This window comes from Fundulus heteroclitus, chromosome 18, assembly GCF_011125445.2.
Source record: "Fundulus heteroclitus isolate FHET01 chromosome 18, MU-UCD_Fhet_4.1, whole genome shotgun sequence".
Taxonomy (NCBI): Eukaryota; Metazoa; Chordata; class Actinopteri; order Cyprinodontiformes; family Fundulidae; genus Fundulus; species Fundulus heteroclitus.
Genome location: NC_046378.1, coordinates 25,219,755 through 25,244,066, shown reverse-complemented (window position 1 = coordinate 25,244,066; position 24,312 = coordinate 25,219,755). Strand labels below are relative to the sequence as shown.

At 38.6% G+C, this 24,312-nt stretch overlaps 1 protein-coding gene across 1 annotated transcript; it reads left to right on the top strand.

Annotated features, from left to right (window-relative positions):
• Positions 1 to 14,783: 14,783 nt before the first annotated feature.
• LOC105932567 (extracellular calcium-sensing receptor-like) lies at positions 14,784 to 20,537 on the top strand. The gene is made up of 10 exons (XM_036149915.1): positions 14,784 to 15,246; positions 15,360 to 15,663; positions 16,397 to 16,483; positions 16,589 to 16,696; positions 16,806 to 16,972; positions 17,062 to 17,539; positions 17,626 to 17,856; positions 17,940 to 18,063; positions 18,661 to 19,133; positions 19,228 to 20,537. Exons 1-10 carry the CDS (start codon positions 14,969 to 14,971, stop codon positions 19,666 to 19,668), a joined length of 2,691 nt encoding a protein of 896 aa, XP_036005808.1. The 5' UTR covers positions 14,784 to 14,968; the 3' UTR covers positions 19,669 to 20,537.
• The last annotated feature ends 3,775 nt before the right edge of the window (positions 20,538 to 24,312 follow it).

The window sequence follows — 24,312 nt, the reverse complement described above, 5'->3', positions numbered from 1 at the left end:
AGATCTGTTTTGATTACACCTTTTATTTTAAGATGGCATAACATAGACCATAACTTTAAAAAAATATTGTTTTGTCTGCACATTAATATGAGGCCATAGGCAGGTGGCTAACTCACCAAAAGTGTGGAAAAACAATTAAAGTGTATAGACGACTTGTCTAATTTCAGAGTGTGTTAGTGTTTTACAAGCCATGTCTTGTACAAATGATGCCGGCATGGCTTGCTTGGGTGACAGACTAGTCAGTCAGGTACTCCAATATCAAGCACTGAAAAATCCCTTGTTTGGGACCCCAATTTAATACTTCAGATTGGATTCCGTACTATCGCTCACAAATCCCTCAGCATTGCATACAGAAAAAAAAAAAACTTTCTAACTATAATATATAGTCTAAACAGAATCACAGCTATAAAGTTTAAGATGAGCTTAAAGCTTTAAAAACTCATTGTTCCAGTTTTGTTAAAATTAAATAAATTCAAGAGGCCATGGTTATGACTGCCTGTTGTGAAAGAGTTCTCTTTGTGGTATAGTTTTATCATTGAACTTAAACAATAGGTCAAGGTCTTATTTCATTAAGGATTTTTTCAGTTACATTTAGAACACAAAATTTATTTTTTCTTAATAATTCCGTATATCAAATACAACTTTTATTAAACATAACTTTTACTTCTGATCAACTTCAAAGTAATAGTTACAGTCACAACTGAAAGGAAAACATGAAATGATGTAAGTTTGTCTAATTAAGAGGGCATTGTGTTTTGGAAAAGTCCCTATAACCTTCAAACTGAATTAATTAATTTCCACCACCACACCTGTGACCTCCCGTTTCATAGCCTCGGGCCAAGATGTAATCACTCTTGCTGGAAACACTTGCTTGTCACTGCATGCCCAATTTCCCCTCAACCTCCGCCTCCACTCCCCGCCCTTAATGCCATTGGGTACAAAGTAAATTGGCAGTTTGAAGATGATGCAACCTCTTGATACGCACAAACACAAAAACAAGTTTAAGGGCTTCCCAAGTGTGTGTCAGGCTCCACAAATGTTGTTTTCTTCGACAATGTGTCTGATTAGAACAACAGCTATGGTTCATTGGTTATTTTTCTAATGTACAAGGTCACACAAACAAGTCACACAAACATGGGTCCTCCATCTGTAAAAAGTTGTCTCCTCCCTGGGTAAATTAAGTTGTAATCAATATAGTTTGTATTTTATAATAAGTCCACTTCATATGATAAAAACAAAGCCTAAAATATGGTGTTATTTGTAGCTTTATTCTATTACATGATTACTATGTTTTATTTTTTTATGTCAGTTTAACATTATATTAATGTTTTGTTTTATCTTTAGGTTTAACTAAAGAAATTATGAGATCAACAGGATTTTTAGGCAGATAAAGTTGTACATGTACTTTTAATGTATTAAGGTCTTTAATTCCGGTATGATATAAATTGTAGAAGAGCAGCTTTAAAATTAATTTAATTAACAATATGATAATTTCCAGTAGTTGCACATTATTTGGCCTAGACTTTGGTGAATGAATTTCCAGCTTAGACGGTTGACATTAAATGACATATTATTGAGTATTACACTTTTCTATCTCATCTAAAATCTTGTATCCCCCAGTTTCTTGTCTTGTCATGAATGCTGGTATTTATTAAACAGTGTGTTTGAAACAAAATGCATTTTTTAAAACAGAATATGCTGTCACATGTAGAAATAATGTGGGTCAGTTCTGTCCCAGATCAGGTACATTACATTTGATTTTAATTCCCGATCAAGGTATTTATTTAATTATTCTCAAAAACAAAATAATGATGACAGTTCAGTGCCCAGTCTCCCAGTGAGCCCAACAGGTCATAACGTTATTAGTTGAATTCTTTAGAAATTATCCAATAATTCTGCCTGCGAGCAGAGGGAGCATCTGCATAGCGTAGCTTGAGACTGATTCTTGTTGTTGGGTATTAATGGGATCTAATGTCATGATTTGGAGTTGATGTGGACCCAAAGTGTGGCGGGAGTGACACAGAGCCATCATGAAAAGTGGTATTTAATAATAAACTGAAAACTTGGTAACAAAGTGGTGACAAACAGAGATTCCAGCAATGGAGAGACAGAAACCAAGAACTTAATCTAAACAAAACAAGCAGAGTTCTGGCAGGCGACTGGGAGGCCTTGCCAACAAGGAACAGAATTCTGCCGGCTGGCGCTGGAGGGACCTAGAAGGTCTTTGACGCTGCTGGAGACCATGAAGAAACACTGCGGCGCACTAGAGGAGTCTTGGAGGTCGTCACTGACGATGACAAGGAAGCTCTGGAGATAACTGGGGACCACAATTAAGCCCAGAACAAGATTGGAGACCATGAGGAAGTACTGGGGAATCTCTGGAGATGACTGGAGACCACTAAGAAGCTCTGGAAACGCAGGACCACTGCAAAGTTCTGGAGACACAGGACCACCACAAGACTATGATGCAGGACCAGAGGATGGCTCTGGAGCAAGACCACTGCAAAGCAATGGAACAAGACTTCTGGAAATGTCTGGAGCAGGACTACGGAAACATTCTAGAGCAGGACCATTGACAAGTTCAAGCAGGAACCCAAAGATGAGTTTTCAGCCATGAGGCATGTCCACCTGGACACCCCTATCTGAGGCGACTGTGACCTGGCTCTGGGGTTCTCTGGTAGCACAGAGCAAGCACATGAGCTGTCTGGCAGTATGGAGCAGGCTCCGGTGCCCACAAGTGGCTCTGGACTGGCTGTGGAGGCATCGGGTGTGGGAAACTGCTTCTGCCACTGGATCGAGAAGTCCTGCAGAAGACACTGCAGGCGTTGACACTGAGGCTTCAGACGGAGACGGTGGAAACTGTTCTGAAGCTGAACCTGAAGCCAAAAATCTCAGTCTAAATTGCCTCACGGTCACCTTAAATTACCCACACATCTCCCCACTCCAAGAACCACCGATCCAGCTGGTCTGCCACCCTGATTCACTGATGTGGTGAAATGGGAGCAGCGGAGGCTACTCATAAATGTCAATAATGCTGTTCACTCTTTTGAAACACCTGCTCACTTGGTCCAGAAAGAGGCTGGATTATTTTGTCATAATTTGGAGTTGATGCAGATCCAAAGTTCAACAGGAGCGACTCAGAAACATCATGAAAATGGTATTTAATAATAAACTGAACACTTGGAGAAACTGTGGCAGCAATGGGGTAACAAACAGAGAATCCAGCAACTGAGAGAACTTTAATACACTGGGAAATAACCAACAGGATGAAAATCAGATGAGTAACAATCAACAGAATATCAAACAGCTGGGGGAAAGACTAAGCTGGGCAACTAAGGATGGCACGGAACATAAGTAAACTATACACAAAATATAAACACTAACTGAAAGATGTATGATCCAAGTAACCTACAAACTAATAAATAATCAAACACCTTGGGATCATGACATATAAGTGTTCTAATATTCAGGCCACATCAATTTTCAGCCTATCCAAAATTCCCTGGCAACCTGGCATTGCTGAAGATAAAAATACATTTTCTACATATGCCATAGTATCGGATGCACAGGCAGCCAATTATGGAATGTTATTTACATATGACAACAGATCTTCCTATGTTGTTGAAATGCAAAGTATATACATAGTAAAGTGATGGGGTTATAAAAAAGATATTCTCTTCACATAATTTATTGAATGGGTAATAATTTGTACTGTCAAGTGTTGTCTACTTAGTTGTCTGGTTTAATCTGAGTCTACATATTTTTTCTAGTAAAGGTATACTATGGTAAGCACTGCGCCTTGACAAGCAACATTCATTCCTCCTCAAAGAGCATAGAGCCACAGTGGACAGTTGTATGCATTGTTGATGGCTGTGCAGAAATCACTCATACTGAGCATGAATAAAGTGACGGTGGAGAGGAGAACTCTGTTATGCCATTACGGGACGTGACAAAAACGGCATTAATTCGGGACGTAACGGACCGCATTACCCATGATGCAATGTGGTCAAAATGGCCACAACTCCCATCATGCAACGCAGCCCAAAATGGCTGCCGCCCTAACAACGGAGCGGAGAGATAACGTTGCTAGGCAAAAGTTGATAAAACTCGGCCACGCAGGACAATCTTTCTTCTTCCCTGGCGCCCTGCCAACCCGAGAAGACACAGCTGTTTCACTCCATTGGGGCAATCCCACGCCACGTGCTCGAGTTTCTTGCTGGACCGAGATTTTTTCGAAGCAAAACTATTCCCTGTGCAGACAGGAGGTCGACTTAAAAAGGTACTTTTAATTCCCTCTGATCAAATACTGGAAGCCGCCTTATCTCCCAGTGATCGAAAGAGGACTACGCTTGTGCTGGGCCGAGCCAAGCGACTGTGAACCCAGAAGAAGAAACGAAGGAGCTTCTTCCCCGTCCCGCTGCAGCCTGCGGACAACTGCGTTCGTCAAGACGCGTCCAGAAAGCCACCTTACTCGGAGTGCTCCGGACCAGCCCCGAGGCACCACAAAGTAACGGGGTTCTCCCCTTTTATTTCTGTCTCACCAACAGGGTGTTTAGAAGTGCCTGGGCAGACGTTAGAACTTTGTAGGCGCAGATTAATGCTTTTATTCCACGACGAAGTTGGAATTATTTTGCTGAATGTTTTTCTTTGTATGTGCATGCATTTTACAATTGATTTTGCTGTGTTGATTTGTGATTCATCAATAACCCCACCGTGGGTCACTGCTTCAGTTCTTTTCCATCTTCTTCTCTGCTTTCCCCCCTCTCTCTTTTCGCTTCTTCTTATCAGTTTAATCTCTTTGTCCGAGCTCAATTCGCGGGCTTTGCTTAAACTCTCAGTTAGCCGCGCCCTCTCGAAGCGAGGCATTATCCCATCAGCGTAAGCGTGGTTACGTCATTAGGACCTCCCCTCACGCATCACGTAAATTGGTAGACCATACGTCATCGTAACAGCCATCTTGGGAGGGTGACGTGTATCTGAACTGTAGGGAGCTTAGCTGAACTAGCTTGTGTAAGACATCAAAGCGTCCAGTGAGATTCCCGAAGCTGTTCTGTCTGTCAATGCTGATACGTCAAATGCCGGTGTTTTGAGGGCGGTGTTAAACAACTGTGAGTTGAGTTAAGATCTGCTAACCGCTCATTTTAATCCATTGTTTATTTTTGTTTTGTTCTTTTATTTCCACATATATATTTTGCATGTTTTAGTTTTAGTAGTGAGTAAGAATTCCAAAGTTGTTGAATCAGAGAATTACTGTAACAGGGAATTGCTTTTGGTTCAATAAAACCAACAACTGCGGAATAGACATTGTTTTGTGTTCAATCTAATTCACTGTTACCTGGCTATTCAGAATTCAGAGCTAACCTCCTTTGGAGTTAACATCTGATATTAATACAGAGACATATCATTGGATGGTGATAAGGAATAAGGATTTAAACTCTAATTGCAGTTATATTGGGGTTCTCACAGCTGCCGGATAAACCTCGTCGGTTAAAAGTCCGACCAGATCATTTATTCCAGCATAAATGAGTTCATAACAGCAAATTAACTAATGCATTAGTGGTATAAATTCTTACAAGCTTATAGCTAACATCACCACCACTTGAACTATATTGTGTTATAGCGGAATTTTGAGTTGAATGATTTATTATTTAAATTATAATACCAAATTATAATTAATAATAATAATAAGCATATTCAACCAGCTTCTGGCATAACAACTCCAATTTTACAGGAAGAAAAAAACCTCAAGCAGAACCAGGCTCACCGTAAGTGGTCATCTGCCACAACCAACTGGTAGTTATAGAAGACAGAGCAGAGACACAAAAATGCACAGAAGCACACATTGATCCAGGAATCCTTTCCATGCTATAGGGTAACAGTTGAAGATGTGCCCCCTGGATGATGTCACAGCTAACAGAATGCCAGACCAGGTGTTCCTACTATGAAGAGAAAAAAGACAGAGAGAACATAAAGCTAAAAGTTGAAATAACAACAAACAATGCAAATTGTAGAACAGTAGGAGAACTCAGCCAAGTGAGAAAAATATATATTGATGTTCTCCAGCAGCTTAAGCCTTTAGCAGTATAACTACAGATATAGCTCAGGATAACCTAAGCCACTCGCACTATAAGTTTGTCAAAAAAGAAAGTTTTAAGCCTAGTCTTAAAAGTAGATAGGGTGCCTCATGTACCAAAAGTGGGAGTTATTTCCACAGCAGAGAAGCTTGATAACTAAAAGATCTGCCACACTTTCTACTTTCAGAGACTCTAGGAATCACCAGTACACCTGCAGTCTGAAAGCAAAGAGCTCTGTTAGGAAAATATAGGGTAATCAGATTTCTGATATATGATTATTAAGGGCTTTATACGTGAGAAGGAGAATTCGAAATTTTATTCTTGATTTAACAGGAAGCCAATAACGAGAAGCTAGAATTGTAGGAACATGGTCCCTCTTGGTGATTTTCATCAGGACTCTTGCTGCAGCATTTTGGATCAGCTGAAGGCTTTGAACTGCATTTTGCGACTTTCTGGTAGTAAACAATTTCAATAGGCCAGCCTTAAAGTAATACATACATTGACTAGTTTTCCAGTGTCACTTCTGGACATATTTTTAATTTTGGCAATATTCCGGGGGTGAAAAAAGGTAACCCACAAAGCCTACTTAATATGGGATTTAAAGTACATGTCCTGAAGAAAAGTAACACCAAATATGTTTACTTTATTACCAGAGGCCAATTTAATGCCATTCAGATTAAGTGATTGATTAATAAGTTTATTTTTAAGGACTCTGGTCCAAAGTGGACAACTTCTGTCTTGTCAGAATTTAAAAGCAGAAAATTTAAAGTCATCCATGTTTTGAAGTCACCAAAACAAGACAAGCAGAGTTCTGTAGTCTATGTAAATGATTAGATTTATCAGGATTTATGGATAAATATAGCAGTGTCATCAGCATAAGGAAATTAATCCCATGCCGTCTGATAATTTTACCAATCAGAAGTACATGTATAGTAAAGAAAATTGTCTCAAGGACTTAACCCTGTAGTACTCCACAAGTGACACCTGGGGTTTGAAGAAGATTTATTATTAACATGAGCAAACTGGAATCTTTCAAACAGAAACAATTTAAATCAGGTAAATCATTTTCCCTTAATGTCTACAGTATGCTCAAGTCATTGTGGGACAATATTGTGATCGACTTTATCAAATGCAACTCTAAGATCTAACAGTACAGACACACAAGTGATTGGGATGGGACAGACACAACTCCATTGTCTGAGGCCACGAGAATATCAGTAGTGACTTTCACCAGAGTTGTTTCAGTGCTATAATGAGCTCTGAAGCCTGACTGAAACTCTTCAAATAGGTCATTACTTTGTGAATGTTCACGTACTTGATTTGCAACAACTTTCTCAAGAATTTTTGATAAGAAAAGATGATTTTACACACACACACACAAACACACGTGTGTGTTTAATTTATTAGGTTATCTTGATCAAGAGAGGGTTTTGTAAGTAAAGCTGTAATAACAGCTACTGTAAAAGCCTGTAGTACATGTGCCAAGGAATAGACTAATGATGTCTAAAATGGAAAAATTAATCAATGTGTGCTTCTCTGCTTTTTGTCTCTCTTATTGTGTCTCTGCTCTGTCTTCTCTAACCCAAAGTTGGGTCGAGGCAGATGACTGTTCATACTGAGCCTGGTTCTGCTGGAGGTTTTCCTTCCTGTTAATGGGGAGTGTTTCTGCTGTCGCTCCATGCTTGCTCTGTATGAGGAATTGCTGCAAAGCCATGGACAATGCAGACGACTGTCACTGTGGCTCTCCGCTTCTCCAGGAGTGAATGCTGCTTGTCGAGACTTTGATGCAATCAACTGGTTCCCTTATATAGGAAATTTTTGACCAATCTGTATAATCTGACCCAATCTGTATAATCTGATTGAATTTTCATTTTGCGAAGTGCCTTGAGATGACATGTTTCATGAATTGCCACCATATAAATAAAATTTAATTGAATTGAATTAATCAAATGTAATACTTCCTTAAATAATTTGGTTGGGATTGGGTCTAACATACAAGTTGAAAATTTACTTGAAGCTAATAGTTTAGATAACTCGGAAAGCTTTATTTGGTCTGAGCACCAATCAGGTTCTAAAGATGCCTCAAATGCTGCCTCATTTACTGAGGACAAGGTAATCATGTTTGGGAGGATGTCAATGATTTCATTTTTAAAGGTATACTATGCAATCGGGGTTGTTTTTCCAGCGAGGCTCCCCCCAGATGGCGAAAGTAAAAGTGCACTGTCGTAAAGATGCTCAGCTGTTCTGATTTCTCCGTCAAGCCAGGTGCGGTTGTTTTGAGCTTAGCAGACAGGCGAACGCAACGAAAAGTGGAAAAACAATGACTAACACAGTGAAGGTATGAACATCAAGCTTCCCGCAGCGCTATCTTGGCGAGGCGGCTGCCGCTGCCGCCGCCACCGCCGCCGCCGCCTCGCCGTAAAGCGAGACTTCTGTGTGTGCGGGCCGAGGGCTCTTGCAATTGCAAGTGTGGTATTTCCCCCACAGACCCCCAGGGCGGCCGAGAAAACCTTTGTTCGACCTGCAATGACTCATTTAATCATCCAAAACGGTATGGAACACATTAATTAACTGAAAAATGTTGCATAGTATGCCTTTAATATAATCAATTTTATTTATACAACTCTAGTCGTAGCTATGTAGCAATTTGAACTAGTTTGGTAACTATACTAAAAACAAACCTAGGATTATTTTTATTCACCTCTATTAATGATGAAAACTGTGTTTTTTTATACAACCATAGAATTTTTTTCCACATTAGGTGGGATTCCTCTAGATGTGTAGCGTGCCATTTTCTCTCCAATTTCCTAATATTGTGCTTCAAAGAACGCAGCTCCAGATTAAACAAGGGAGACAGCTTCCTGTGAATAATCACCTTCTTTTACAAGGGGGCTATGTTATCTAATGCAAAACGCAACAAGGAAACGATACCGTCAACAGAAGCGTCAATTTGTGAATGAGAAGAAACAACATTGCTGCCATCTGCTGGGCATTTCTGTGATACTGAGGAAATTAAAAGGGGGGCAGACTCTTTAAAGTTTGATACAGCATTATCTGAAAAAGATTTACTATAATGAAACCTCATTTTGGGGGATGAGAACTCAGTTAAATTGAACTCAAATGTCAGGACAAGGTCCAAAGTATGAAAGCAAGAAAGTGTCGGTTTATGCACATTTTGAGTAAAACCAGTTGAATCTAGGTTAGTATTAAAGGCTACATTAAGGTAAACACATTCAGTGGCTACATGAATGTTACAGTCCCCCAATATGATAACCTTGTCAGTGTTTAACACTAAATCAGATAAGTAGTCTGATCTAAAAACTAAGGGCCTGGTGGATGATACAAAACAACAAACAGAAGTGGCTTTATCACTTTATTACTGCTCCAATACGTGAAGCTAATCTCTGTGGCTCTGTGCTAGCTAAGAGGCAGCTATCTGCTGGTTTTTCAACAGCATGGAGCCAGGCCTCCATACCTCCACACTCCAATTCCGAAATGAGGGAATCAATGAAATAACATAGGAAGAACACTGATATTTAAGAAATCTGCCTAGTGACTTTTTTGTTGTCATTATATAAGTCACACCCCACCTAGGAAAGTCTTGCTTTTTTCTTGATCTTACTCAAATTGACACCCTGCCACCAAATTCTATTGTATTTCTAGTATTTGTGAGTTAGCTCTGTCTGGAAGATCATCACCTCTCCAACACCTTGACTTTCAAGCATCTTTCTCTAAAGCTGTTTGCAACTTTCAGGAGTTGGCAGTTGTTTTTTGGTGGCTTCTTTTTGAACATTAAGTCTTTTCTTTGGGGGCGGGGGGTGGATTTGGCTTTTTTCGGACAGAACCCTTTTTTCTGGTTATCTAGACACACAACAAGCTTTGTTTTTTTTTTGGTATAACAAAATCTGGGAGCTTTTGGGTTTTAGTGTTTTCATTTGCTGGGGTCCATTTATGTAAAACAGCCCCAATGAGGTATGGAACCCCAATGAGGTATGGAACATTGTGAGGGAAAATTGCAGTACCACTCCGGTCCATCAGGTGGCGGCAAGAAGACAGCAGTCAATCAGACAAAGCAGAGAAGTTGTATCCGTATCTTGAAGTTGTATCCGGCAAAACAGTAGGACAACGCGCAACTGATTGTGTTACATCTCCTTAACCCCCCTTTACACTGCCCCCAACCCATTTCTCACTGCTGGGCTCCATTCTATTCTACTCCTGTTGGTATATAAATAAATAAAAATAAAGCACAGCTTGGTTCTGCCTTGGCAGCATGGGGACCGCAGTTTGTGGGGTGTGTGACAGAAGTGGAAGGTAGATGTGACTCATCTTTAAAGGTTTATGAGTATATTTTTTCCTCAGCCAGGGTGAGAACAACGAGGATGATTTTAAAGTACAGTATTAATTTTGATCACAGCAAAATCATTTCTATATAGGTTAAAGGTTATACACACTGAGTATCTCTCCTCCTCCTCTTTCTCTGCTATGGAAAGCGAGCCTGTTCTGCGGCACTCACTCACACACACACACACAAACACACACACACACACACACACACACACACACACACACACACACACACACACACACACACGCAGGTGAAACAGTTTATAATTAACTCCAAACGGCGAAAACTTCCAGCCAAGATTTTCACATTTGATCTGTTATTCCCCACTAACTTAGTGAACGGTTTATAATTATATTTCTGCCGCGATGAACAGATCCAGCCTGCGGGAAATCACAAACGGTCTGAATGACTAAATGGTGCAGGGGCGGGGGTTATTGATGCAGTCTTCCCGGTGTGACCAGGTTGTCAGCGGTCTCTGCCGCTCCCACCAAGTCTGAGCAGAATTCAAATTGGTGCATAATCTTGATGAACTGACTACACAGATGAAGTTTGGAGGTTTACCTTCTCACCTAAAAACATGTTGTTGTTTTTTTTATATAAATTAAGGTTATATAATCAATAGGTTTGTAAACTTCTCATCTCCTTACTGCTCCTTACTCCACCCTTGTGGCGGAGAAATGTTTATTGCTGCATGCAACCCTGTCCCCTCAACAAACCCCAGGAAAGAAGAGCAAAGTACTGGGTCGCTTGAGCGTCCAAAGACCCAAGAAAGCAAAGCCCCAGGAAGGTGAAATTAGCCAGGTATATGTATATGGAAACAACACCCGGTATTTGAAAACCCCCGAGTTTCTCAAAAGCCCCAGGCTTTTGATTGGCAATGGAAAATGAGGCTAATGACATGGGATGTATTTGTGTAAAATCATATGGTCTCACTAACAGCTGACAGGATGATTTATCTTTATTTGTACAAATGTAATTATAGTAAAAATATGAAACACAAGCAAAGCAGAATATGCATTGTTAAACATTAGCACAAGTAAAAGGTTTTTTCTCAAAGGACACTCTGGACATCAGAGGTAGAGGGCCTAATGTGCAAACTCCTGCATCATCTCCCACCAGAATCCTCCCTCATCCCCCACCAACTAGCCCACACTAGTTGGTGGGGGATGCCCACATGTAAGCTGTGAGTTTCAGTAAAAGGGAACACAAGCTGCTGGACTCAAACAATTCCAGCTATCCCCTTCTCCACATTTAGTTTGAAGCACTTGTAATGAAACACTATTTTTATTAGATGGAGGGATTATCAGACAACATTATATACCATCTCACCTTAATTCCTTAGCAGGGAAAAATAACTTTCAGACTTATTAAAAAATTATTCAGAATCTGAGTCAGAATCAATTGACAGTTCTTTGTCCAACATTGTGTTTGCTAAATTTTCAGTACTCATTTTAAGCAGAAGTCTGTCAGCATTACACATTATGACAATATTTGTCCATGCTGCCTTGCAAAAGTTCAGCAAATATTGTCATAACAGTAGTATATCTTTTGTCACTGTAGGTGACCCCACAGATCTTTTGACAGTTTTAGTTCTAGCCTCAGTCCAAACGTTATTATCGTCATCTGGGGAATTCAGTCTGGTCTAGTGGACAGTCCAGAGTCTACCCTGCCTCTCATGCAATGACCGCTGAGTAGACACATGGAACTATTTTCAAAAAAACAGATGTCTAAAAAATATTCCAAAAGTACACAGTTTAAAAATTTGCCATTTAGCACAATCATGTCTTTTTTTCACATTTAAAAATATATATATATAATTTATTTTATCAATTATCTATTGCCTGTACTTATTTTTTTTTCTTTTATCTCTTTTTTGTATAGCCTATTTAACAAGTGCTACAAATTTTCACCAAGGAGAAAAAGAAAGCTACTTAAAAGAATCGTTTCTTATATATAAAGTGCTATCTTTTGTTGTTGGCTCATCTCTTTTTAACACTAGCAGAATGTGTTAGATGACCTAACACTCATGCTTCATTACCTTAAAACATTGGATAACTGTAAATACTGCTCCAATACATCTAAACTAATTGTCAAGTATCAAGTTTGACTTGAGCATATGATCATTTGACCCTTAAATCTTGCCTACAAGTAAAGCACCTAATGCCTGTTAGGGCTGAGTGTTCTGTCTTACAGCACATCTCTGTCTTCATGTGTCACACAGGGACATATTAAGATTGCAAGTACACATATTTGCCAGAGGCAGCACAACAGACTACATGTAATACGTTGTTTGCTGCATGTTCTGTTTTGTAGCCTGCAGTGTTATTATTGGTAATGTTTTGTGAAACATCCCAATCACTTGTGTATTACATCGCAATTCAATGTAATTGAGCATGGTCTATAGTGAAAGAATAAAAACAAAACACAACAACTATGCCAACAATGTGAGCAAATTTAGATTCTCCAAGCACAGACATACCCTGTAAAGTATTCCACAAAAGTGTACAGACTCTTGGTAAAAATACAAGGCTCATCAATTAAAACTTATTCCACGTATAATGTTACATTTATCCCTTAAAATCCAGCTGAAATGAACATACCAGTTAGGAAGAAATACAAAGTTTGCAAAAACTTGGGTACATAACTATGCACACCCTTAACTAAAATGTTGCCCGCTATGTGTTTTTCAGAGGTCCTTAAATCTAAAAGAATGTGAGGATGTCTTTTGTCCATAGCTCTCTTTTAGATAGATCTTTTGGCAGATGTAGTTCTAGACTCTGGGTGGGCCAGATCAAAAATGTTATCTTCATCTAGTAAATCCAGTCTTGATTAGCAAACTGTCCACATTTCACTGTAGGTATAATGTTCTTTTGGTGATGTACAGAGCTGCTATTTTGTTTTTATCTTCAGAAATTGTGCCCTAAAATTCCAGATTGATTCTATCCAAGAGCTTTCAAAATATTTAAATCAAGGCTTTAGATTTTCAATTCTACTCCTTTGTCCAAAACGTTGGAGGAAAGTTGTGAGTTTGTGAGCTAAACATTTCACTTTTGTTCCATCCCTGTCTACCTGCCTGCCTTCTTAGCATTTTCATGCAACTTGCTTGCCTGACTGAAGAGTTTTTTTGTTAAAAATATTGAATACTGGAATGCCAGAATTGAATAATTATTTTTCAGGGAGATTGTAGTTTAACAGTGTGCACACTTATGCGACTAGATTATTGAAGCTTTTATATCTTTGCATTTATCACTAACATTGTTTGTTTTCCAGTTGAATTGCACAAATTATTCACTACATGAAATGAATAAATAAATGTGAAATGATTTCACTTAGTCATATTTTTAAAACACAAAACCTGACATTTTAAAAAGGATGAAAGCTTTTAAATTCACTGCATTAATTTTCACAACTTTTAACATTGGGGCCTATTTTTCTCACTCTAGCGATTACTATCTAATGTAGAACAGATTACTGGATCAATATGTGCTTCTGTTCTTTTTGTCTGTCTTGTTGTGTCTCTGCTCCGTCTTCTGTAACCCCCAGTCGGTCGAGGCAGATGACCATTTATACTGAGCCCGGTTTTGCTGGAGGTTTTTCCTTCCGGTTAATGGGGAGTTTTTCTTTCCACTGTCGCTTCATGCTTGCTCAGTATGAGGGATTGCTGCAAAGCCATGGACAATGCAAACGACTCTCCCTGTAGCTCTACGCTTCTCCAGGAGTGAATGCTGCTTGTCGGGACTTTGAAGCAATCAACTGGTTCCCTTATATAGGACATTTTTTACCAATCTGTATAATATAATTGAATTTGACTTTGACATGTTTCATAAATTGGAGCTAGCTATATAAATAAAATTTAATTGAATTGAATTGACTTAATAATCCCATCTATTTGATCCAGCATAGAGTTACTGTACATATTCGTTCTTGTAAAAGTATTGTTCTAGAAGCAAATTCAAGTTTTGTAAACTAATACTTTCAGGAAGGTTTAAAGTCTGCTGAAATGATGAAAGCAGTCTGTGTGTTTGCACTTGAAAGGCAAAAAGTGTATCTAATGTAGTTTAACAGTCCCCGTGACACTTGTCTACTGTGTGCCTCATCGCATCAATGCAGGATGAGTTAATCTTACTCATGCATAACTCTGCATTATGACAGCCCTCATATCCATCTCCCTTATGTTTCAGTGCCCGTTCCGGGTTTTTGTTTTTAGTTGTTACCTGCTGTGAAACTGGGGATTATTTTCCACTGAACAGAAGCCAAAGGGGAAATTAAATCTTTCTGACAGTTGGATCCTGATTAAGAGTGTTATATATGCTAAAGGGAAGAATCTCTTACTAGAGACTAGATGCTGGATAGTTAAGTTAATACTTTGTGAGCGCTGTGCAGAAACAAAAATCAGGATGGTATTTGTTTTAATTAGGCTATACTGTTCCCGTTAAATTCTCGGGATCATAGTTAATTAAGCTTTCACAGTTTTTCATTCGTCATTTAGTGTCTCTTTTTAAAATCCAACGACTTATTATACAACGTTTGAAGAGCCTTACAAACTTTGATGAGCTATAGGATGAAGCTTTTTTGGATGGGATTGGTTGTGCTAATTTGTACAAGAAGGATGACCTTTTTTTTGCTTTTGAGTTTTCTATGGAACGTGTTATTTTCTTGCAATTCCAACCCGGACATGAGCCTGCAATGTCAAATGATACCCAATAGTATGCCTGTGCTGGAGAAAAAGGGGGACATTATCTTGGGGGGGCTCTTCTCCCTTCATGACATGGTGGAGGAGCAAAGGCTGCCTTTTACCTCCCAGCCTCATCGAATTAAATGCACCAGGTAAGATATTTCTGACTTGGAACTGGTAGTTCAGTGTGTAAAAAAATATCAATCATTCTGATGAAGTGGTGCCTTCATGCTGTTTTTTTTAAATCAATACTCTCTTCAACTAGGTTTAATTTCAGAACTTTCCGTTGGATGCAAACTATGATCTTTGCAATTGAAGAGATCAACAATGAGGGGAAACTTCTTCCTAACATCACAATCGGATATAAGATCTATGATTCGTGCAGTACACCACATAAGGCATTGAAGGCGGCTATGGAGTTAATGGGGAGTGAGGAGGGCTCAGAGGTTGAACAAAAGACTCAAAATTACAGCGCTTGTAATGGAAGTGTGCCAGTGGTGATAGGAGATGGGGGCTCCACTCAGTCTCTCGTTGTGGCTCGTTTCCTGGGAGTCTTCATTGTGCCACAAGTAAATACATGTTGCACTATGACTTTGAAAATTATTCCTATTCATTGAACATTTTTATATTTTTCACATTTTAACCTCAAGCTTTAATGTATTTCCCTGGGATTATATAAAGGAACAACTGAAGGTAGTCAATAACTGTGATATGTAAGAAGGTGATAACACACTTTTTAAAAGTTTTTACTAATACAAATCTGAAAACTGCAACATGCGCATGCAGCAACACCCAATCTCTCTGGTCCTTTTGAAGAAAAAGATATCCCCACAGCATGATGCTACCACCATGTTGCACTGTGTAACACAGGGTGATTTGCAATTCTGTTTTCTGGCAACATAGTGTTTTGCTTGTTGCAGTTATGTTTCTCTTAGTATACACTAAAATAACAAAACAAAAACATTGTATATCCAAGTTTTTGGTTGTTACACGGCCAAATGTATAAAACAATGTATAAGACAGCTTATACACCACATGCATCCCCAACAAGAAGTTTATTTGCTTTTAATTATCAGTTGAGGGATTTACAAAAGGGCTCCATTCGATTGTCTAAGCTTCATATTGTTTTATAATCAAATCCTGCTTTACACTTCTTCACAACCTGATCCTTGACCTGTCTGGTGTACTATTTGGACTTTATCACGCTGTTTGCTGTAATCTAAAGGGGTATCAGATTAAAGTGGGTTTGTAGCGAATACTTTTATAACTCTCCATTTATCTTAAGTTCTGATCATTTTACAGATCAGCTATTTCTCCAGCTGTGCCTGTCTAAGTGACAAAAATGAGTTTCCTGCCTTTTTAAGGACCATGCCAAGTGACTTTTTCCAGGTTAGAGAGAGTAACACAAATACACTTAGGTAAAATATTTTAAAAAAATTCTATGTTCGTTAAATAATGAACACATTTCTCACTTCTCTATCCCTCTCTGCCCAGGTAGATGCTTTGGTTCAACTCGTTAAGCATTTTGGCTGGACGTGGGTTGGTTTGATTGCAGGTGATGATGCCTATGGTCGTGATGGAGCAAACATCTTTGTTAATAAGGTAAGTCAAAAAATTATGAAGTACACATATGAATAAAAAAATTTTTTGTGGAAATTAACATACAAATATAGTCTGCTATGCATATGCTGTGTTTTTTTTTTTCTTCCAGGTCACAAAGTTGGGTGTTTGTGTTGCATTTTATGAAATTATCCCTAAGAACAGTCAGCAGACAGAAATTTTATCCATCATTTCCACCATCCGCTTGTCTGGGGCAAATGTGATTCTTGTATTTGCTGTGGAACAAGATGCAGCAGCATTATTTGATGAGGTACAAAGGTATGATACTTTCAGTTTGACTCTCCTGGAAACCAGTTATAAATAGAATACACTTGTAGTGCTTTTATCTTTATTCCTATTGAATTTAGAAGTGGTCTTACTGGGATACAGTGGCTAGCCAGTGAAGCTTGGAGCACAGCAGCTGTGCTTTCCACCCCTAAAAAGTACCACCACATCCTCCAAGGTACAGTTGGCTTTGCCATTCAGCATGCAAAAATTCCTGGATTGCAAGATTTTCTGCTTCGTTTGAATCCGTCAAGATTGGATGCCCACAAAGATCCCTTCCTTGTGTCCTTCTGGGAAGAGGTGTTTCAGTGCAGCCTGAGTGTACAAACTGAAAGTCAGGAACATGAAGCAGAGATTAAGCCTCCATGCTCTGGAAAAGAAGACCTCAGGAGCGTGACAAACATCTATTCAGATGTGTCACAGCTAAGAATTTCCTATAATGTCTATAAAGCAGTGTATGCTTCTGCTTATGCTCTAAAGGCTATGAAAAGCTGTGTGGAAGGAAAAGGACCTTTTCTTCAGAAGTCCTGTGCAGATCAAGACATCATTCGACCTTGGCAGGTGTTATTATATATGTTTAAGTTACTCACTGCAGTTTAAGATGTCTTCGTTTACTTTTTCTACTCACATACACCTTCTTTCTTTAGTTACTTCATTACCTTAAGCAAGTGCGTTATTCAAATTCATTTGCAAATGAAATTACATTTGATGAGAATGGCGACCCTGCGGCCTTGTATGATCTGGTTAACTGGCAGATGAACACTAATGGAGAAATTGAGTTCATCAACATTGGCAAATTTGATGGTACAACCACAGTTGTTGAACAAAAACTTCACATCCATGAAGAAATAATTTTGTGGAATGGCAACAAAACCAGGGTAAAAATAGTCAAAATGTATGTGTGATTTGTAGACTCTTTCAGTGGATGAAAAGTTTATCTTAGATTTTTTTTTTTGTGCAGGTTCCCTTGTCAATATGCGGCACTATTTGTCCTCCTGGCACACGAAAGGCAATGAGACCTAACTTTCCAGTCTGCTGTTATGACTGTGTGGCATGTACACCTGGGGAGATCAGCAATTACTCTGGTAAGACATGAACCACCGGCCCATTGTCCTTGACACTTTCACCCATGTCAGGCTCAGTCTGGTGACTGCTATGTCTAGTGACCTTTCTGATGTCCCTGCTTCAGGAGTAGTTTAGCACAAGAAATGTGACAGTTGTAGCTCATGACCTGAATACATCTGTGTAATGTCCGCCCAGAGATATTTGCTTCACTCAACTGTCCTTTTTTATGTATACAGCACTCTGTGAACGGCCAGGATCTTTAGAAATTACCTTTTGTATCTTACCATCCATGTGGAGGGTGTTGATGTGTAGCTCAGCTGTTATGTTCGCTGTCCTTCCCAGGATTTTGCAGGAATAACAAAACAATTCTCTATTTTTTTTCTGTTTTATGTAATATAAATATTTTCTGGTAATCTGAGTGTTTGGTTTTCATTAACATTAAATCAACAGAAAAAAGTGTTGATATTGGTCAGTCTATTGTAGAAGGTTAGCGTTTTGAAATAAGTTACTGAAATAAATTATAATTTTATTGATATTCTAATTTATCTAGACCTGTATACAGGTGCAACAAAAAAGCTGAATGCATCAAAGCTGAGGCATTTTTATCTTTTCTATAGATGCCATCGAGTGTAAGCAGTGCCCACCAGAGTTTTGGTCCAATGCTGATAGGACCACATGCATCCCCAAACGGGTGGAGTTCCTCTCTTTTAGAGACACCATGGGCATCACCCTAGTTGTTATTTCTATAATTGGCACACTCAGCACCTGTATTGTGGTCCTTATATTTTACTGCCACAGAACCACACCCATTGTCAGAGCTAACAACTCTGAGCTGAGCTTCCTGCTGCTCTTCTCCTTGACTCTATGCTTCTTGTGTTCTCTTACCTTTATTGGCCAGCCATCCAAGTGGTCCTGCATGCTGCGACACACAGCATTTGGGATAAGCTTTGTTCTTTGTATCTCCTGCATCCTGGGAAAAACAATAGTTGTACTAATAGCCTTCAAAGCAACACTTCCAGGCAGCAATATTATTAAATGGTTTGGACCTGCACAGCAAAAGGCCATCATCACTATTTGTACTCTTACCCAGGTAAAGACGCTGTGTTTTTTTTTTTTTTTTCAAAACCAATAACCTGGGAAGAATTTGCTAAATGTTTGAGTAATACATCTTTATTTCTCTGCAGGTCATCATTTGTACAGTGTGGCTGCTTGTTGCTCCCCCCACTCCACGGCAACTGATACCACATGAGAAAGCCTTTGTCATTCTATTATGTGATGAAGGCTCATACATTGCATTTGCTTTGGTTCTGAGCTACATTGGACTACTGGCATTCATTTGTCTCTTCTTGGCCTTTCTGGCCAGGAAACTTCCCAACAGCTTCAATGAGGCCAGACTCATCACTTTCAGTATGTTGATTTTTTGCACCGTGTGGATAGCATTTATTCCTGCCTACATAAGCTCTCCGGGGAAGTATGCAACAGTCACAGAAGTGTTTGCAATCCTAGCCTCCAGTTATGGATTGTTGGGTTGCATCTTTGCCCCAAAGTGTTACATGATCCTACTCAGGCCAAAAAAGAACACAAGGAAACACCTGATGTCCAAAGCTCCCTCCGGCAAATTTTAGGTTTTAAACGTCTTGGTTTCCGTCAAAGCACTGAATATAAGTGAAAAAGAAAGTGGTTGTAGAGACATTTTACCACCAGATGGTAGCAGTGAGCTATTAAAACTAATTTATTCTGTGGATTTTAAAAACAAGAGGAATTTCCTCCGGTACTCCTGCCTTACTCCACCACCAACCACACTAAGAACCTGCAAGACTTCAGAAATCAGTCTCATACAAATTAAAGAAGATGAACCTCCACCAAAATAAGTCAAAAAATGAAAGACATCACAGAGCTGATTCTTACTGGGATTTGGAAGCAGTCTCTATGCTTTTTTCACAGAACAGAGAATGATGAGACCCAAAATGTTGGAGGTACACAATGGAGAAATCCCAGCTTCCCCTGGTTAATTGAATCATCATCCTCCAGAGGCGTTAACATGCAAACATCACGCCTGGCTGTTCCATACATTAACAAACCAAATTCTGTGACATTTTCCTGCTTTCCCCAGCTGCATTAATACTGACAATGGTTATCCTAGACTGATGGATTGTTGGCGTTTGTGTATCACTAGTGTCCAAGGAATAGGCAGGAGGAAAGTGGGAAAAGCTTTCTTAATTGACAATCATTCATTTGAAACCTTAACTTAGTGGAACTTGTGCATCTTTATTTATTTTCTTCTTGTGAAAACATAACAGCTATGGAGCAGTAGATGGATTTGTGTTTGTGGTCCAAAGTGTGCAACAATTAGAAATGTCAATTAACACTATTAAGATATATTTGTTTGCTTTATTCTCAAAAACTAGAATAGATATATTTAGAAACTAGAATAGATAGATTTCTTCAAAGAAATGAAAGGATTGTGAAATTACGGACACAGAAAATACATACAGCCTTTCAAACTTTTTTAAGAAGGTGAATAGTGTGAAGGTGTTGAAATGGAAGATTAAATAAGAAATTTTACTTTTGTGTACTCAGTCTCATCTGTTCAGATATGGGGGTGAGCACAGTAATGGTGAAGCTATGGTTTTCCTAAGTAAAATGTTTAGAACCTTTCAACCTAAGACCCAGAAGGCAGAATATGATTAGATATCATATTAGATTAGACATATGGTATGATACTTTGAATATAGATAAACAAAAACAGAGAGCTCATACTGCTACTCACATGTTTAAGCAGGCCTGTTAATAATATCAATGCATTTTCTCTGTTAACATCTGGTTTATTTTAACAAGGTCAAAAGCATGGCTTCAGCTTAATAGAGTGCATTAAGGAAGACATTTGTCAGGCTGTTAATGCTGTTTCATTTGCTACCGTTTACATTCTGCCTCTGAAATCTACTTCACAATTATAATGCTTGGGATTTTTTTCCTCCCACCTAATTCTGAAGTGTTTTTAAATAACATCAGCAATTCCACCAAAGAAAACATTAAAAATTAGCATATTGTGTCTCTGTTTAGCTGAGTGCAATATTTATTTATGTATATTGACACCGGAAAAGCAGAAGAAAACGGACGGACGGACGGACGGAAGTTATTAATGTGAGATAAGACATTTAACTGAAGCAAAACAATCCTGTATGCTGGCAATTTATTAGTCATGAACACTGAAGGTTGCACAGTGGCGCAGTGGGTAGCGCTGTTGCCTTGCAGCAAGAAGGTCCTGGGTTCGAGTACACCCCTGGGTCTTTCTGCATGGAGTTTGCATGTTCTCCCTGTGCATGCGTGGGTTCTCACCGGGTACTCCGGCTTCCTCCCACAGTCCAAAAACATGACTGTTAGGTTAATTGGCTTCTCCAAATTGTCCTTAGGTGTGAATGGTTGTTTGTCCTGTTTGTCTCTCTGTGTTGCCCTGCGACAGACTGGCAACCTGTCCAGGGTGTACCCCGCCTCTCGCCCAGTGAACGCTAGAGATAGGCACCAGCAACCCCCGCGACCCCATGAGGGATTAAGTGGTTTGGAAAATGGATGGATGGTGTCTCTGTTTAGCTGAGTGCAATATTTATTTATGTATAAAAGCAGAAGCAGAAGAAAACGGACGGACGGACGGACGGAAGTTATTAATGTGAGATAAGACATTTAACTGAAGCAAAACAATCCTGTATGCTGGCAATTTATTAGTCATGAACACTGAAGGTTAATTCAGAATTGCATAGTTGGATCAGCAGATAGACATATATTGTATTAACAACTTCATAGTTGCATTAGAATCTAAAGGTTAATTTATTAATTATACAATTCCAAAAGTGAGGCTCATAAATTATATAGAATCTTAACACAGAATAATATAGTTCAAGTGTCTATTTTTGGTAATTTGGATAATTAAGACTGATTAAAACCCCAAATGTAATTTATCGGAAGATTTTGAAAATTCAGACCAACAAAAACCACAACAAGAAAATATGTTCATATAGTGTTATGTCAGGGTTTGGGTTATGGTCTACACAACCATGTAGAAGATGTTGACTTGACAGTTGTCTTGCATACATCCACTGACATTCTCCACAAGGAACATAAGCCACAAAAGGGCCTTTTAAAAGGCCTGTTTTAAAAGGCCCTTTTGTATCTCCAAAAAAAAGTATCTCCACAGGGGTCCATATATGTTTTATATTGATGGAAAGCTGAGTGGAAGGAAAAAAAAAATTGTGAAAAAATGTGCACAATGCAACAAGGAAATCTGCAGCCTTGAGTGTACTGGGATGCAAAGGCCATTAAAGAGCTTGAGGGACATTCACAAGACAAGGCCAGTGGCTGAGTGCTTCAAGACCCACTACACACAGATGTATCTAAGATATTTATATATTTATATATTGCTCATGTGATCAAAGTCCTCGATTCATATGAAGATAAATTCTAGAGTTCATTTACTATGTTCATTAATGCTACTTTGGCAGTCTGCATAAGGCTTATCAACAGATATAAGCATGAAAAAGCGGAAACATTAAGACATCTCTGGTAGCAGAATGGCTTAACAAAAGGTACAGTTTTAGCCCCTGTCCTGGATAAGAAATGTCTGTGTGTGGTGGATCTTGAAGCTCTGATTCCAGTCGCAGTCAAAGCTTTGTGAATCTCCCTAAATTCTATAATGGGCTTTGCTTCAGTCCTCCCAAGGCTCCCTGTTGTTTGTCCTAGTTTAGCTATCACACTTTTTCTTTCCATTTATCTTCCCTTTAATGTGAACTCAACACTCTCCGAACAGCTAGTTTCGAAAACAAAGACGTTTTGTGGCTTTGCTTTCTTGTGGAGGGCGTCAATGACAGCTGTCAAGTCAGCAGTCTTTCGCACAGTTGTTTTGGGCATAAGGTGGCCATAACTTTCCTGTAATAAAAATCATATTTAAGTTGTTTTTATATAGTATACAAATTTGATTACATATTAAGTTTTGAATTTTCATTAGCTGTAAACGATAGCAATCATGTGTGTTGAATCTATATGAAGATATTCTAATTCACTGAGATATGCCTTTCGAAAGAAAAGCCTGAAAGACGATGCAGATATAAAAGCTAAGGCAACTTCTGGCACTAAAAAAAAAAGCTGTGCAAGCAAGCAGGTGCAGGACCACAAACCAATCACCTCCACCGCATTTCTCATTGATGCAGAAATTCAAGCAAAGGATCCAGCTCCAGGTATTGAGTGCATAGACATACATTTAAGTATATACATTTTAGTATACATATTTCTTACTTTATTGTTTAAATGTAATTTTATAAGTAACTACTTTTATGATATGCATTGGGTAAACCATAAACATAAATCAATAAAATATATATTTATATAAGTACATGAATTTCACTTTTTGTTTCACTAAGTGATTGAGAAACAGATAGCTAATTTTCAACAATTAATGAACATCTTTTTCCATATTAAAATATATTTTTTTATTTGAAGACGCATGTACATATCAATACAGTATTAATTACATTAGATGGATCTATTTATCTTTATGTTTTACCCTGTATTGTTGATTACCAAATATGAATTACAATTAAGTGAAGACACTCTGGTTAGTTAGTGGTAATTCTTGAAAATCTTAATTATTTGGACATTTGATACTCATCATCAACTCATTTTTGTTGAAAAGAGATCCACAGAATACTAAAGGCCTGTCTCAGTGAAAAAGAGGCTTGTTTCTTCCAAGTTTGTTTGATAGAGTATAGTCTTTGTCGACAGACTTCTCAGAAGTGATTGGTTTGAATATTTTCCTTTAAATTTTTGGTCCCTTTCTTTTATGTTTCTTTTCTTTCTTTTTTTGCTGGCCTAATCTAGCCAGCAGCATTCCTGCTAATTCACATCTAACACTACCTCTGTTTAGTTTGACCCCCATACCTTTGGGATTAATCATTTACAGCACTGGGGTAATTTGTCTCCAATAAAATGAACCAGAGAATCCTTTACACTCATAAAAATGGAAATATCAGAATGTGTTTACTTTTTGTTGCTTTTAACAGTCCTGAGAGCAAGAAAATGCTCTGTCTTTAGGAAATAGCAGAGACTTCATGGAGAAAATACTAAAAGCAGTCCCCAAAAGCTAACATCTCATGTAGCTTGATACATTCTCATTTTATTTATTCCCTACAGTGTCTACATTATGGCTGTCAAGGCTCGCCTTATAACACACGATAGTACAATCGTACTTAATATTGTGATAATGTGGTCTCATTATCACC